Consider the following 17511-nt stretch of genomic DNA (forward strand, 5'->3'; position numbering starts at 1 on the left):
CAAAGAAACAGCCCACACCAGAATCTGACATACTGCTGGCCTTCATAACAAAATATTCTAATGCACTCCCAAACATAAACGACATCCTACGAAAGTACCACCCAATGTTATCAAGTAATGAGCGTCTGAGAAAAGCGTTCCCGGATGTACCTAGGGTTACCTATCGTCGCAACAGGAACCTTAAAGACATGTTAGTGCACGCAAAAGTCAGCCAACAGCATTCCCCCATAATAAAAGCATCTTGTCGCACTAGGTGCAAAACCTGCAGGCACCTTCAAAGTGACATTAAAATTAAAAGCACCGCAAATAGTTGTACAAGTGAAGCTGGATTTGACTTCATATGTATAAGTTCGGATGTGATTTATATGCTTGAATGTTCCTTCTGTAAGAAACAATATATTAGTGAAACAGGACAATCAATGAACGTCAGATTAAACGGACATCACGCGGACACAGCTTGAAAGCTTCCCAAAGCCATTGCCAAGCATTTCAACCAACTAGGTCATAACTTTGATGAACTTAAACTCTACATCTTACAGTCAAATTTCTGTTCGGAATGAGAAAGAAAATACAGAGAATCATACCTTATCCATAAGTTGAAGACATTGCAACCAATAGGCATAAACGTTTCAAAGGGAGCTTTAGAATCCATTCGCTGCATTAAATTTCAAGCTATAGGCAACAACATTTGTTTGGTTCTTAGCATTCTTTTTTCCTTTTCTTTTCTCCTATTTTTTTCTTCTTTCCGTTTTTCCACCTTTATTTGTTTATTTATACCATTTCAGTATTTTCCTTTTCTGTTTTTAAATTTTTTTGTACGAGCACCGGTTTCTGTCGCTCCTTCCATTATCTCTTTCAGAGACACGATAGTCTACGACCACCAGTGAAACAGGTAATAGAGGGCTGCTGTGTACGCCGTTGACATGCCGGCTGACACACGGGCGTTGACATGTGATTGACAGATGGCCAGGTCCCTGGGCTTGTGCACAGTACTCCTTTATTCTCAATTCGACACGCTAACACACCTTTGCTCGTTTCCGCACCCACCCACCTTGTGCCCTCTCCCCTTCAGAAGAATCCCACCTATATATACTGGGGTGAGGAAAGCATTTGTCGCCTTGAAGAAGACAAGTCCTCTTGTTAAAATGTTGGCTCCTGCTTTCACCTTGTTCTCGTTTTGCTCATCGTTTAACTGGTGAGACTCATGGAGTTGACAAGAACCTTTGGGGGAATAGATGCCATAGTGGAGGTATTTATTTTTACAACCTAGAGTTTTATACGCCTGTGCTGCAATCAGTTACATGGGCGCTTTTGCATTTCGCCCCCATCGAAATATGCCCGGTGCGGTCACAAAATGAACGCGTGACTTCTTGATCGGTTGCAGAATGCCATAGCCACTGAGTTACCGTGGAGGATATCTTTTTATCAAACTGATGTGCTCATTTTTTCTCAGCTGTTGAAATATTTTATAATAATAGCTACTTTCGTGGTTTTCTATCGAATTGCTTTGGTAAGATACAAGTAGGGTTCCCAACTGTCGCGAATTCAGCATGGCAGTACCGGCTTTTGAGTAAATGTTTCGAGTCCCGACTCTAATTCCGGACAACCAAAGGTCCCGTTACCTTTTTTTTACTGCATAACAATAAAAAAAGCTGGTCAGTACAATGTAGCAAAGGCTCTATGTCACTCTTATAATCCGCTATTCAGGGTGAATGGCCACACAGTGGCATGTCACTTGGACTACAGACGAAGCCTGAAGATGAATAGCATCGGAAAAGGCATGGCTACAAAATCAGAGCCCTGATGTCCTTTTCATAATGCTTGACAGCTCGTTTGAAGATTGTTTTATTTTGTCTTGTTTTGCATTGTCATAAACATAAAGACAGTTTGGTTTCGTCATGTTTCTAGTTCTGTTGTACGCTCTCACCAGTCGCAGTACCTCTATCTGTATTGGCAGTTGTTTTAGGCAGGTAACACTGCTCCTTCCTCATTGTAAATTGCAACATGGTGGGACTGCTAAAAAATCAGGTGCTGGGTGAGTCCTAGAAAGATTGACCGTGTGATGACTTGTGTCGCTTATATACCTGATATGTGTTTCAGTAAACCTAGTTGTGAGTCGGCGCTCGTCCTATGTCCTTTCACTTCGTTGTCGTCTTGTTCGTGCTGTTCCCATTATGAATGTATACCAGCTCGCCCAACTTTCCACTTTAATCTAGAAAGAGCACTGAAAGGATGGCGAAAAAAACAACACGCAACTGAAATTTTATTTCAGTTGCGAATCAGTTTTCGTGTTGTTTCTTTGACAATCATTCTATCCTTGGTGTGCTGTTTCTATCTTCTAAAAAATGGTAGGAATAAACAAATTGTGCGTTCTCGCATGTACGGACTGGTGGCTCCTGTCACTGACAGCCAGTCATCGTCAGCCTGTTCTGACTTAGTCCACTTGAGCATTGGCAATGCTATAAACAAGTCAAGTTCTTTTAGCAATGTCACGGTTTCGATGCTTTGCCATATAACGCCATATGTGTGTTTTTTATTTTGGAAGGCTGAAGCATATCATCTTTCATGATGCTTCAACAATGGCATGTTGTCCAGGGTGCAGAAGTGCAGGCGTAAGCTTGCACTTTAGCAGCTTCTTCTGTTCACCTTGACACACAGGGTAGGATGTGCTGGCACCTATTTACAGCACAGTAAGTCAACGGCATCTCACAGGAAGACCTCGTTGTACTCACTCCCAAATTCGCACATGGAGTTGAACCCACTTATAACAATACTCAAATGCCATGAAAATTCCATTGTTATAACTGATAATTGTTATAACTGGGTTGCATGAAAAAATCAAAATAGGGGGATGGCAGAGCTGTTGTGAGAAAACTATTATGGCGGTGCCCTTCCCCACCACCTTCCTCCATCTGGCTGCTGATTGTGTTCACTCGTTTAACTGCTTCCTGGGCGCTCTGATCGCATGGAACAAGCCCTGACTGTTGGCGTTAAAGAATGGCACTGCTATAAACTGCAAAGAGGGGTCATGGGTGGCAAGCAATATGCGAGCACTGCCAAGGCATCGTTTTGGTGGCCCCAAAAGGGGCTTTAAAGAATTGCGAGAAGGCTGCCTTGACAACCTGTCAGCTTGAGAAATCCAGAAGAAACGCTGAGGCGAGATCGTTACAAGCACCTCACCATGTACATCTCACTGGCTTGCACGAGAAAACCCCATGTCCGTCGGCCTTGCATGCTTTACACGAAGCTTGCCTACATCTTACTTTGAGGCACCCATGTGCTCCACATAGTGCAGCGGTAAGTTCCTCGTGAAAACAAAGCCTTGGAAGGACTAAATCATCTGCCAGCCCTCCTGTGAGGACAACGTTAAGGCGGCCTGCCCTACTGCATTATCGCTGCCATCATCGCCGTCGCTATCTGATGCAAGCATGTTCATGACGATTGTCTCATCCCTTAGAAGCACTTAGTTTCCAAATCCGTAGCTATGCGCTTTCTTTTCACAGGCAGTGTCATGCATTGCTGATGATCAGCAGACGGATCAGCCATCTTCCATTTCGGCAGAAAGTCAAACGAGGCTGAAAAACCGATTGGCCAGGAACAATTTTGACACAAAGACGAATGCAAGTGATCAAACTGCTGGCAGAACTGTGCTGAATAAGGAGCCAGCACGCAACATGCGAGCAAGCTGGGAGCAGCGAAGGTAGCACGGTACATTCGTGTTTAGGAGGGTGGGGCAGCGTAAAGCTATGGGAGCAGCCCATTTGTGTTTGGAGGGGTGGAAGGGCGACGAGAGAGAGGCACATGGAGACGGCTGGAAAATGAGCATGTGGTGGCTGTTGGTGGTGGTGGTAAACTTGAGCAGTGGCCCATGGTGCAGCAGCTCGAATTTCTCGTTCTATTTCTTTTTTTTTATTTTCAAGGATTTCGCATTTCACTACCTTCCGACTCGGACACCCAGCAGCCAGACTTCATCGTTATAACCGATAATGCAGCATCAAGGCATTGTAGTAAACGGGTTATTTCACCATGGAAAACATACAAAAGTTAACGGTGCAGCAGCTTCTCATTGTTACAACCAATATATATTGTTAAAACCAGTATGGTTATAAGTGGGTTCGGCTGTATAGAAAAGCACTGATGTGCACCGCCGTAAGGGATGCCATGAATGTGCCATTGCCACGGAGACAGCATCACTTTGAGTGTGAACTTTCTTTACATTGTAGTATGCATAGAAGAAAGCGCAAACACATTTAAAACACAAGACATGCTATTTTAATTATTTAGTATCCTGTACTAGCATGTATCGATCTGCTTTCACTAGAACGCTAGTACCAATACTTCATCGTGAAAATTTTTACTACTTTCTGTGGTGATCTAAAATTATAACTTGGATTTAAACTTTCATTTCATTTCATTTATTGAAGCCTTAAAGGCCCGGAGGCATTACATAAGGCGGGGGCAAACAAAGTATCAGGTACTCTTCATCACGCTAAAGAGGGAAAAGAGGAAGAAAAGATAGACGAAGAATAGAAAAGGAAACAACGCTCAGGAGGGAACCGAGCAAGCAGTAGATCATCAAAATCACTGTAAAGAAACCATAATATACAACAAAATATATAGTACATAAATACTATTAAAAACATATTATGCGTGAGAACGAATCACTATCAATTAATTACTTAGAAGGGGTCAATAAGCAAATGCATTTGAGACGAACCATTCTAGGTGTAGTGGATTGTTAGTTTCTCACGGAAAGTCGTGTGGTCGGCGGAAGAAACAATACTGTCGGGCAGAGTGTTCCACAGCGCTATTGCATTTGGAAAAAAAGAATCCCTCATCGAAGACGTACGGCACTGAATGTGCGCGATTGGACAGCTGTGGTTGAGGCGGGGAGAGATTCTAGGCGGGGGTTGTAGTCGAGGGTGTCTGGCTATTGGGTGATAGTAGTAAGAGTGAAGCATGCATAGACGCGATATGATACGACGTGATTGGAGACTGGGAAGATCGAGTGTGCGTTTTAGTTCAGTTATGGTGGTTTTACTTGAGTAGTTTGACATGATAAAGCGTGCAGCACGATTCTGAATGGCTTCTAATTCGTAGGTGAGATATGCTTGCGAGGGGTGCCAGATAGATGATGCGTACTCCAGTTTCGGCCGAACGTATGTCTGATATGCAAGTTTTTTTATAGCGGGCGATGCAGATTTCAGATTGCGACGCAAGAAACCAAGTGTGCGCGAGGCGTTTGCGCATATTGTTTCAATGTGAGTAACCCATGATAATGATGATGTCAAGTGAACACCTAGATACTTATAGCAGTCTGTTCATGGTATTGTAGTTGAGCTTATGTGGTACGCGTAATTTGCAGCACTGCGCTTACGTGAAAAGGACATAAATTGGCACTGCGAACAGTATGAGTAGAACTTGTTGCTGCGCGAGTTGGTAGGGATCCAATGAATACATTGTTGCGCCAAAAAGGAATTTAGTACTTAATCTGTCGTTTCATACTCTCCCTCCCAAGTCATTATTTTCCTTTTTGGCATGACAATCTATTCATTAGATGCAAACAGTATGTTTGCTTGTATCTGAATAAATATTTTTTTTTTCGTTTCCGCCAAAATCTAATGATGGATCCTTAATGATGGATCACAGAGATCGCACAACACCTTGCACATAATGGTGTCAATCACGTGCAAGAATTTCTGTAATTTTTCATGCCCTCCTGACAGCTCCTCTGAGGGCCAGTGTAGGTTGAAGCAATGCTGCTTCTTGCAGGGAGTTCACGGTGAGCTACCTGGCTCGTGATGATGAGGGCGGCGACGCGTACCTGGGCCTGCTCTCTGACTGGGACCTGGATGCTGCCTTCCTTAGCTCTTCCGAGCCCTGCCTCAAGCTGCGCATCGAGCCCAAGCCGTACGACAAGAGTGCGTTGCTGCTTGCTTGTTATCTCGCGGCTCAGGAAATGGCATGCTGCTGAGGATGGAAAAAAAAATGCTTTTCAGTCTGCACAGTTTTGCCAAAGTGCTCAGATGTATTTAGCAGCTCAATCAATCCCTACTTCTGCAAGATATACATACATGTTTATTGTATTTCTCAACAACTAGAAAGCGCTTTAATTATTGGGTATGAACGCTACTTATGAACGGGAGCCTGTAGGCAATGTAATAAACAGCTACATTGCTACCTTGAACCACCCAAATTTCAGTGAAACATAGTTAAGAGGGTAGCTCTAGCTCAGGGCCAATTTCAATTTCCCTATTCAAATAGATATAAGGGCCAGAAATTCATTTGAGACAAATGCCTGATTGATTTAGAATAAATATTGTTATGGAAGGATGACAAAAGAGAGAGAGGAAGAAGACTAAGACGCTGGCTGCTGCGTGTTGTTGCTGGTCAGCCATCTTGCCCACATTGACTTTGCTTGTATACAGTGGAACCCCGTTCCTACGTTTTTCACCGGACCGGGGAAAAAAAATGTAACAGCCGGGAAAACGCAACAGTGAGGAAAGCTCCGAAAATGAATGAAAAAAAAAGTGCAGCTTCAACTATAGACAATTTATTTCCACAGAGTACGCTTTGGACCTAAAAACTCCAGAATGGTGGCTTGCCGTTTCTTTCGCTCGCTAGAAATCGCCACACGTTTCACAATAGCCTGGAGGGCCGCATTGCTGTCAGCGTCGCTGTGAGGTGCAACGTACCTGCAGAGGAGGTCCAGAGCCGCGACGGCTTCTCCAAAGCTAGGATTTGGCAACTCCCCGGCATCATGCGGCTCGTGCATCACAGTCTGCGGCTTCACTCGCGACCGAGTTCCCAACGATCTCGGCGATGCTCTGACACTCTGACGTCGCGACGACAGCATCCACGGCGACTTAGACGTTGTACGCCATTCTGGCTTTTGGCGAGTTTTGGCCGGGCTTGGCCGGGCTTGGCTATGGAACTGGCTGCAAGAAGCCGCACGTTAGTTCGATGGCGGCCTCTTGAACTGGCGTGCGGCTTCTTGCAGCCAGTTCCACAGCGAAGCCCGGCCAAAACTCGTCAAAAACCAAAATGGCGGTTGGAGCGCGTTTCCTACTTTAGCCCAGGCGGGTTCGGGGGGCGAAGTTGCGACGTATCATGCGGGAACGTTTTCACAGCTACTACGTAACAGCGGGGTTCCTTATACATTGAATCTTATGGAAGCTATGCCGGGACCGGATGAAAACGACGTAGCAGCCGGGAAAACGCAGCAGTGAGGAACGTAACAGCGGGGTTCTACTGTATATGCTGTAAATATATCCAGTCTATACTCCCAACATCCCCGTAACATATTAGTGGGAGGTGCGGGGTACCATGGCTTGAAACGGAGCTCCACAGTAGACGTCGCATCACCATCCTCACTATGAATGACGGTGAGAACTCCAGATCAACTTCGTTGCCGCCTCCAATGTCACTATCATCCGCTACAATGCTGTCCCCTTCAGTTGTAGTAGTGCAACCCAAAGATACCGGAACTTTCTGCGCGACTGATGGCGCCGACGTTGAAGAGTGGGTGACTATGTACGAACGTGTGAGTGAAATCAACAGATGGGACCCTACGCTTATGCTAGCTGACCTATTATTCTACCTAAGAGGCACGGCAAAGGTGTGGTTCGAGAACCATGAAGGGGAGCTGACCTCAGAGGAGCTGAATGCAAAGAGAAGTTAAGAGTTGTTTGGCAAACCAGCCGCCCGTAAAATTGCCGCATAGCAGGAACTGGCCTCTCGTGCCCAATCCCCCAAAGAGTCCTATCTTTCATATATCCAGGACGTGCTGGCGCTTTGTCATAAAGCTGATTACGACATGACAGAAGCTGAAAAGGTAGGGCATGTGCTCAAGGGAATTGCTGATGACGCCTTTAATCTGTTCATGTGCAAAAGCTGCTCTACAGTTGTGGGGTTTTAGGGTCTCACAGGAGTACCGACCACCGTGGATTCGAGCTTAGCGAGCCACAAAGGCCGCGTCAGCCGTCAGCCTCTAGTGCCGCTGCGCGCGAGCTCAGGCCACAAAGGGCTACCGAGCGACGCACGCAAGAACACAGTATTGCCCTAAGTTGACGGAAACCGTTTATTGTCTCCAACGGCACCCAACACTTCATGAACGCCCAGTCCCGGGACGGCGGGGAACCAAAGGGGTCCCTCACCAAGGGCGAAAATACTGTCAGGGGTGCCTGTAGCACGTCGCTGCGAGAGTACAGGCTCAAGCTGGGACATGCCGGTAGGAAAAGTCCCGGCGGCTACGCTATTTGCTCTTGCGATAATCGATGGGCCAACTCGCGAGAGCTCGGGCAGTTTCCTTCGGCTTGGGCCTCCGATGAGTGCGGCTCGGCGTGGTACGACCTCACGCGAGCACTAGGCACCCATTCTTTGGCTTAGCGTCGGGATAGGAACAACACGAGGTACGTGCTCCCAGCACGGGCAAAGGCACCGTGCGTGAGCTCAGTCCTAGTCACAAAGGTGTCGGCAGACGAGAGGAAGCATGTACGTACCAGGCGCCGTCCCAAGGAGAAAAAGAGCCGCTACTGTCACGCCAGTAGCCACCAGGGGCCGCTTCGTGACGTCACTAGCTCCGCCCTCACCGCGAACCACCGCGAGTGGAGCGCCACCGCTAACAACTGGTTCGGAGCGAGGACGATGTGGCTTAAGGATTGCAGAACATGGGTGAAATGCGCCCGCGCAATGGTGCATCGAATTCCCCAAATCCCCACACAGTTGATGCTATCATCAAAGAGTGCCAACAATTTGAGCAGGCCAAAAGCCGACGCGTCCTGCACTTATTCACCAGACTTCGCAATACTGCCGCAACGTCAACGTGTGAAGATCAGCCTGCACAGCAGCATGCGTCACCATCAGAGGACGTGGTGCGAATCGTTCGATGTGAACTGGACGCGATGGTGCCGGCAGCTTTCTGTTCGCGCAGCCCTGATGCTATTCCTATTTCAGTTCCCCTCATGCAAGCCATCGTTTGACAGGAACTTGAAAACTTTGGCCTACATTCTGTCTGTGCTGTCACCAACCCCAGAGCAAACAAACGCCCTTCTACTATTTTCACTACACCCCAACGCTTCTCTCCGCGTTATCGCAATCCAACTGAGTTGAGAACCGCGGACGACCAGACAATATATATTGTTTCACCTGTCGCCACATTGGTCATGTCGCCATATACTGTCGCAACTCGTGGCACTAAACACCTCGCACGGCGACCAACCTGAGCAGTTTTAATGGAAATGCCCGCAATGTTTCACCCACCGCCGAATCTAACAGCGCCGACTACTCTGCTAGGAACACGTGGTACAGTTGCTCACCATCGCCGCACGCACACCAGTCTCGCTCACCGCAAACACTTCGTCCATCTTCCTGTTTGCTGCAGCCACGTCGCCCTTCATCCCCTGTGGCTTTTGGCCGCACCCTTTCGGAAAACTAACAAATGCAGCCCTCAGAGGTGGCGCTGCATTGCCTACTACTGCAGTAAATCCTCTGTCTGTGCCCACAAAGAGAAGTGTATTTGACGTTAAAATAGACGACTTACCTGTCCAAGCACTCGTCGACACTGGAGCCCACGTATCTGTGATGAGTGCTAACCTACGTAGACGTTTAAAGAACGTCCTCACTCCAGCAGCTGCACGAGTGCTTCGTGTGGCCGACGGCGGCGTGCTGGTTGTAGTTCGAATGTGTACTGTGCACATAAGTATAGCCGGCCGCCCTACTTCTGTTCTGTTTGCTGTGATCGACAACTGCCCTCACGACATTATCCTTGGATTTGACTTTTTATCCCATCATTCCGCTCTCCTCGACTGCGCAACCGGCATTTTTCAGTTGGAACTGCCCCAAGTCGCTGATGCTCCTAGCACCACTCCACTGCACTTTTGTTCGCTTCAAGATGTGCGTCTGTCACCTGAGGCAGTCACTTACATCGCTTTGACCGTACAGCCACAGATTCCCGACGGTGAATATGTCCTTCGCCCCATCATCGATGTGCTTTTGAACCGGAACGTTGCTCTTCTGCATACGCTGGTGACTATTACTAATAACGACGCCGTTCTTCCGCTTCTGAATTTCAGCCTGTGCCCTCAAGTGCTTCCAGCCGGCATGTTCTTGGCCAGCATTTCTAATACTTCCGAATTCGAAATTGAAAGTCTGAATGCCGAGAGCGGTTTCTTCGCACCAATTGCAGCTCACAGCTCTGGTTCCCTAACGGATGACTTGGCAAAGATGATTGCACCTCACCTCACCTCTGCACAGGCCACGGACACATGTCTCCTCCTCTAATCGTACCTCGACATCTCTGATTTCGGCGAGAAGCCTTTAGGACAAACATCTGTTGTTCACCATATCAACACTGGAGACACGAATCCTATCCGTCGGCAACCCTATTGTGCGTCGCATACTGAACGTCCAGTCATCCAATCAGAAGTGGACAAAATGCTCCGCAAAGGAGTCATTGAACCATCAGCCAGCCCTTGAGCTTCGCCTGTCATCCTTGTGAAAAAAAAAGATTGTACCTGTAGTTTTTTCGTTGATTATCGCCATTTAAACAAGATCACCCGAAAAGACGTCTACCTAATACCACGCATTGATGTCGCCTTGGACTGCTTGCACGGAACTAAATACTTCTCGTCCATCTATCTTCGATCCGGCTACTGGCAGATTTCAGTTGATGAACTGGACCACGAGAAGACGGCCTTCATCACACTCGATCGCTTATATCAGTTCAAAGTCATGCCCTTTGGCCTATGCAATGCTCCTGTGACATTTTAACGTATGATGGACTCTCTTCTGTGAGGCTACAAATGGACCACCTGTCTCTGTTACCTTGACGACGTTATTGTTTTTCTCCCACATTCGGCAGCCACCTTACCCGACTCGCTGCCATTCTTGCGGTCTTCCGAAGAGCCAGCTTCCAACTGAACTGCACAAAGTGTCAATTCGGACGCTGTCAGATTACCGTGTTGGGACACCTCGTTGACGCATCCGGTGTCCAACCAGATCCGGAAAAAGTTTGCGCCGTACGCAGTTTCCCTGTGCCACGTTCTGCTTCTGACGTGCGCTGCTTCGTCGGCCTGTGTTCTTACTTTTGCCGTTTCTTTAAAAACTTCGCCGACGTTGCTCGGCCTTTGACAGATCTTCTACAGAAGAACACGCCGTTCTCATGGGGCCCTGAGCAAGCTCACGCGTTTGCCGCTTTCATCGGGTTTCTGACCACCCCTCCCATACTTGACCACTTTGATCCATCTGCACCGACTGAAGTCCACACTGACACAAGTGGCCACGGCATCGGCGCTGTTCTTGCCCAACAGCAGAATGGTACCGAGTGCGTGATAGCTTACGCCAGCTGCCTGCTGTCACCTGCTGAGAGAAATTACTCCATCACCAAGTGGGAGTGCTTGACTTTAGTTTGGGCTGTCGCCAAGTTACGGCCATATTTGTACGGCCGCACATTTTTGGTCGTTACAGACCACCATGTCCTCTGCTTGCTGTCTTTCCTCCGGTACCCCAAAGGACGGCTTGGTCACTGGGCTTTGCGGCTCCAGGAATTTTCATTTGTTGTCAACTATAAGTCTGGACACCTGCACAAGAACACTGACTGCCTCTTGCGTCACCCCGTGGATCCTCCAGATCCTGTTGTGCATGATCCGGTGACCTCCATGATGGTTTTGACTGATGTGACCGACATGTGTGCTGAACAACAACGCGACACATCCTTACAGTCCATCATCGCCGGAATGCAATCTGGCAGTACCCACGGCACATGCCGCATGTTCGTGCTGCATAACAGCATCCTCTACCACCGCAATATCAACCCTGACGGCCCTGAGTTGCTCCTTGTCCTTTGTCGTCATCTGTGATCCGTTGTTCTCGAACAACTTCACGATGCACCGACTACGGGACACCTTGGAGTTTTGTGTACATACGACGGCATACGACACCGGTGCATTATGGGGCAACTTGCGAATTGTGTCAGCACCGAAAGAAACCTCCCTTGCCACCTGTCAGCCGACTACATCCAATTGAAGTTCTCTAATAATATTTGGGGTTTTACGTGCCAAAACCACTTTCTGATTATGAGGCACGCCGTAGTGGAGGACTCCGGAAATTTTGACCACCTGGGGTTCTTTAACGTGCACCTAAATCTAAGCACACGGGTGTTTTTGCATTTCGCCTTGAAGTTCTCTCTGAACCATTCTATCGCGTTGGCCTTGACCTGCTTGACGCTTTTCCGACGATGACTAGAGGGAATAAGTGGATCACTGTTGCTACTGATTACGCGACATGCTACGCGATAACAAAGGTGCTGCCGACTAGTTGCGCAACTCATGTCGCCGATTTTCTCCTTCACAACGTCATTTTCCAGCACGGTGCATCTTGACAGTTACTTACAGACCTCGACCGCTTGTTCTTGTCTCGAGTTGTGGATGACCTCCTCCGCCCTTGTGCCACTGAGCACAAGCTGTCCACCGCCTACCACCCACAAACAAACGGTCTTACGAAACGTCTCAACCGAACACTCACAGAGATGCTGTTGATGTACGTTTCCAACGATCACCACGACTGGGACACCATGCTGGCCTACGTGACATTCACGTATAACTCGTCCCGACATGACACCGTGGATATTCACCCTTTTATCTTTTGTATGGTTGCGACCCCACTTTGCCCTTTGACACTATCCTACCTTCTGTGCCCCACGTTGCCACTGAGTACGCTCGTGAAGTTCGTGCTCACATGGCGTGTCAAGTCGCTCGATCTCGCTTATTAGCCTCGCAGCATCTGCAAAAAGAGTGTTACGAACGGTGGCATCGTGATGTTCATTTCACCCCAGGTGCGTGGGTGCTGCTTTGGTCACCATGTTGCAACAATATGTTGCATTGGGAAGAATGGTGAATTTTAGTAATATCTTGATCAGGACTACTTGCTTCATATTTAGAACTGAGGTTGAACAGCGCGGATAACACAAGGACATGAGGAAACAGATACCACAGAGAAGCGCTGACTGCCAACTGGAAGTTTATTTGAAATTCTCCAGCCATTTTATACTTTTTTCAGCATAGGCATGCGTACATGAGTCGCGAATACATCTGGAAGATCAGCTACGTCATAATTTTTCATACAAAAAGCTATTTATTTTCCTAACAAGCCAAGAGAGGGAGCGCTCACATATTTATCTCCTTCCTTTCTAATGTAATAAGCATCTATTATTTCCTTTTCCCTCTTGCAATTTCCTTGCCTATGAATTTTGTTTTTCGAATATAGGAGTGCAGCGACACTTGTTACACTGTCCTGCTATTTTAAGGTGAACTTTAGAGAGTTGAAGAAGCAAAATGTTTTTAAGATGTGTAATTTTCGTGACAAATTCCCTAAAACTTCAAAGTTTCACAATAGTGGAAGCACGAAGTTTATGAATCGGTAACTTTGCAACAAAAACAGACACCTTATTTTTGTAAACACTATCTGTTAAACATCTAAAGCTGACAAACGTGATATGTGTCCAGAACTTACCTGAATGTACTGAACTTAAACTTACAGTGCAAACACCTAAAATGGAGCACAACAGGAAGATACGACACACACTTACAGCGCAAACACCTAAGACAAACCACAAAAGGAAGATACGACATACAGTGTGTCGCACATTCCTTTTGTGGTTTGTCTTAGGTGGTTACGCTGTAAGTTTAAATTCATAATTATGTACCAACTAGGCCCAAATGAAGTTTTACTGACTTACCTGAATGTGTTAGAGTGTTTACAATGGTCTTGCCAATGTGCTCCTTGCAAATTAGTGATACATTTCAGAGTGGTGCCCACTTAATCAACTTTTTCTGCTTTAGATGTATTATTAGGGGAAGTTTACAGAATGGTGATGTCCTTTGTTATTGCAGAGTTGTGGAGTTATAAACATATCTGAATTTTTGAAATTTGGAAATTTCATGAATTTTGAATTAAAGATTGGTTGCTTAAATAATAAATTTGTTTCTTTCAGTCTCTAGATTTTAACTTCATTTTAATGCAAGGAACCTCATCAAAACCAGTGCAGTGGTTGCCGAGAAAAACTATCTCTGTGTCACCGTGTATAGGAGCAGCCGAGCTTAAACAGGCTGGGAGGCAACTGGAGTTTTTGTGCTGAGCAATGTTCTTTGAACAATATCTTGGAATTGCGCCAGTTGGTCGCACATGTCAAGAGCACTTGACGGGAGACACAACACGTACTACGACAACACTGTATGTGTTCGGTCCCCATTCTCTAGCGCTGTAAAGTTTTTTCAACATTCTAAGCCAGCTTTTGTGGAGTATCTCACAATTGTCATGTGCTGATCCTGAAGATAGTGTAGTCCAAGAATATGTGTCACCGGGTAGAGGCCGCTTTTTGGTGAACCTCTTTGACTTGGCTATGTGCCACTAGGTGTGTGCCACTCTTCAGGGAACCTCTTTGGCGCCATCTTTGGTCAGTGGATGTCACAACAGCAAACAACACCTACTTAATATAATTGGGCGAGTTGGTTGATACTCAGTGAAGGCGCTGTAGTCCTAAGAAGACAAACACAAGGCCAGACATCACTGATGCTTGTGATGCCCATTCCCTTGTGTTATTTGTGTTGATCTTCTTTGCGCTAAAATGCCTTCACTAAGCAGCAGCTGAACAGTGACACAATTGCACAGATGTCAACGAGTTGAATCTACTTGCTTGGTGTTTACATTGTACCATATTTACACGATTGTAAGTTGACTCGAATGTAAGTCGACCCCGCTATATCGCCTGACAGAAAAAAAAAGAGAGAGCATACCCGAGGGCATGATTCGATAACGAAAATTTATTAGTAGATGGCATGGCCACTGGACTACTCGTCTTCACTTGTGCCATCATCCTCACTACTGCTGCCATTGTCATCGCTGCTACAATCCCACCGCGCGTCGTCGTCCAGCAAAATTCCACATTTGGCGAACGACCGCACTACGACATCTTGAGGAATAGCAGCCCAAGCTGAATGCACCCAACCACACGCAGCCATCAGGAAGGCTCTTTTGGCAGGTCCGGTTGGCGTAAGTTCATGGTCTTCTGGCGCCAGCCACTCGTTGTACTCATGGTGGAGCAGGTCCTTAAAAGGTGGAGATCCGGGCTTGTTTCATGACCGCGTTGCACTTCACTGGCAGGGACCGATCACACATTTCAGCGATGTACCCCGCAAGCTTGGTCTACAGCTCTGGAAAGTGTCCTGACTTCGGCTTGTGGGAAACTCTTCGCTTGCTGTCACAGGTGAAAATTTTGCTTCGCTGCAGTCGCCACTCTCGCTCCACCCATTCAGGAGCATCAAACTTATGGCCCGCTGCGCTGTGATTCGTTTCTTCAGCGTAAAGGATGGCAGTCCTCTTGAACGCTGCTGTGAATGAGGGCCGAATGTTTAGTGGGCCTGGAGCACGCATGACAACTGAGGAAGCATAGAAGTAGCATGTAGCTGGCAGTCGAGTCGAACGCGTCTCTATGCTAAGACAATGGCTAAGAGCTACAGGGAAATAGAAACACGTGAGCGGTGTCTGCTCTTCCATGAACTATTGATACTCCGTGCAAGCGCTGCCACTCTGGGGTGCCCTTGCGAATGGAACAGCGGCACTTCCATAGGCTATTGACACCCCCCATGAGTGTTGTGGGTGCTGTCAAACTCTAAAAAATGTTGAAAAACCCTTCTGAAAAGTGAAGAAATGTGCGGGACAGTGAAAACTATGAGTAGGGCCATAGAGCAAACATAAAATTGTAACTACGTTTCAGCTCCCCTGCTATCTTGTTGGTCTCACTTTTTTGGCGGTACCATGTTTTGGTTTCAATTGTAAGTCAACCGCCCCCCCCCCCCCCCCCCACTTCAGATTTAAAAATTTTTAAATACATCGACTTACAGTCGTGTAAATACGGTTAGCTGCCGTGGTCAGGTGGGGCTTCAGGAAGAGCTTCTCTGCCTTAGTGAATGCCTGAATTGGGAATGGACAAACATTAATAAAGGTCCTGCAGGACACATGTCAGCGTGCAGTCATAGAGAAAGAGATTCAACAAGAGCAGACACTCCCATAGAGCCTAGCGGCCAAATCGACTGTAGCGCACCAAGCAGATGGTATTAACACCTTCTGGTTTCGGTTGTGGGCGCTCACGCTTTGAACGCCAGCTGGTACACACCATGCCGGCTCCGCTGATCGGTGCAGCATTTATTTTTTTTTCCGCTTCCACTGCTGAATCACGCGCGGCCTTGGCGCGGAATCATTTTATTGTTTAGTAAAAATGATTGCAAACGATTTTTACGCGCCTCCACCAAATCTGTGTCAGGTGCAATTTCATAAAAAAATTGCAAGACATCTGAAATGATGAAATGTTTATTTTGATCTATATAAATGCTCATTCCGGTCTTCTTGTGCGTTCATCCAAAGTCGTGGCACCAGGTAAGCAGCATTCGTTGCCGTATGAAGCTCCACCAGATGCCATCAGCTGAAAAAAAGTTAATTACAAGCATGTGTCATTCTGGTATATTGACCTAACAGAAATATTGTGTGTAGAGGCAAAACGTGAGTAAGTGGGGAATGAGCAGCATTACAGATAAATTCACTTCTATATACATTTTGTAGCAAACAGGCTCCTCCCAAACAATGCCATAAAATCTGAAGAAAACATCCGATTTTCAAGCATCCCTCCCTTCCCGGGCATTATTTCCTGCACTTTAAGAGCACAAATACACGGGTGACTGTGCATTTCTAAAACAACTTGGCCTCAGTCGACACGATGGTACGCCAAGTACACAGAGGTGGCTACAACACAGCCCATGTTACACGCTCGCAGAATGCCTTCTAGTCGCACTCAAGACAAATTCGTGGGTGAAAAGCCTGTTTCCAGTTGCTCAGAAGACAGAAATGTCAAGTTGTTGAGCTCCTTGGCGTTATCTTTTACGCGTCCTGCCGGTGCAAGCAACACATTCCCGTGTTATCACTCTTGGCAATCACTCGTCGCGTTTTTGACAAGCATGAGTACCGAAATCAGGTATATGTTGTTGCACGGCCATAAAAAAACACCACAAACTTGTCCCACTAAAATTCAGCACACGCAAAACTAACTTACCACGGCCGGCTTGGTTTTTGCTAACAGCTTCACAACCCCAGCCATGGCGAGCATGGTATCCCAAAAAGTTACGAAATGGATTACAATAATTTTTGGGGTCAGAGACTGCGTCACGAACTTTTCCCAGTAAGATTCAGTACACGCGAAACAAAGTGCGGCACACAGCCGAGCTGCTTTTCGCTAACTGCGCCACTACACCGAGCATGGCCACTCTGCTTGAAGAGTACCCCAAAAAGCAACAAAATTAGTTACAATAATGTCTGAGGTCAGAGAAAGCGCCAAAACTTGTCCCGGTAAGATTAAGTACGCACGAAACTGCGTCACACGGTGGAGGTGCTTTTTGTCACAAAGCCAGATGTAGCGAGCGTGCCCAAAAACTACCGAAATAGGTTATAATAATGCTTGGGCTC

General features: G+C 46.9%; 1 protein-coding gene across 3 annotated transcripts in view; it reads left to right on the forward strand.

Moving 5' to 3' along the window:
• Positions 1–17511, forward strand: part of LOC142592539 (TBC1 domain family member 25-like) — a 200900-nt gene that overhangs the window by 94939 nt on the left and 88450 nt on the right. For all 3 annotated transcript variants that reach the window (XM_075704037.1, XM_075704039.1, XM_075704038.1), the window contains exon 3: positions 5773–5921. In XM_075704037.1, coding sequence (XP_075560152.1) covers positions 5773–5921 — 149 coding nt within the window. The remainder of the gene's footprint in view (positions 1–5772; positions 5922–17511) is intronic.

This window comes from Dermacentor variabilis, chromosome 9 (genome assembly GCF_050947875.1).
Source record: "Dermacentor variabilis isolate Ectoservices chromosome 9, ASM5094787v1, whole genome shotgun sequence".
In the NCBI taxonomy this organism is placed as follows: Eukaryota; Metazoa; Arthropoda; class Arachnida; order Ixodida; family Ixodidae; genus Dermacentor; species Dermacentor variabilis.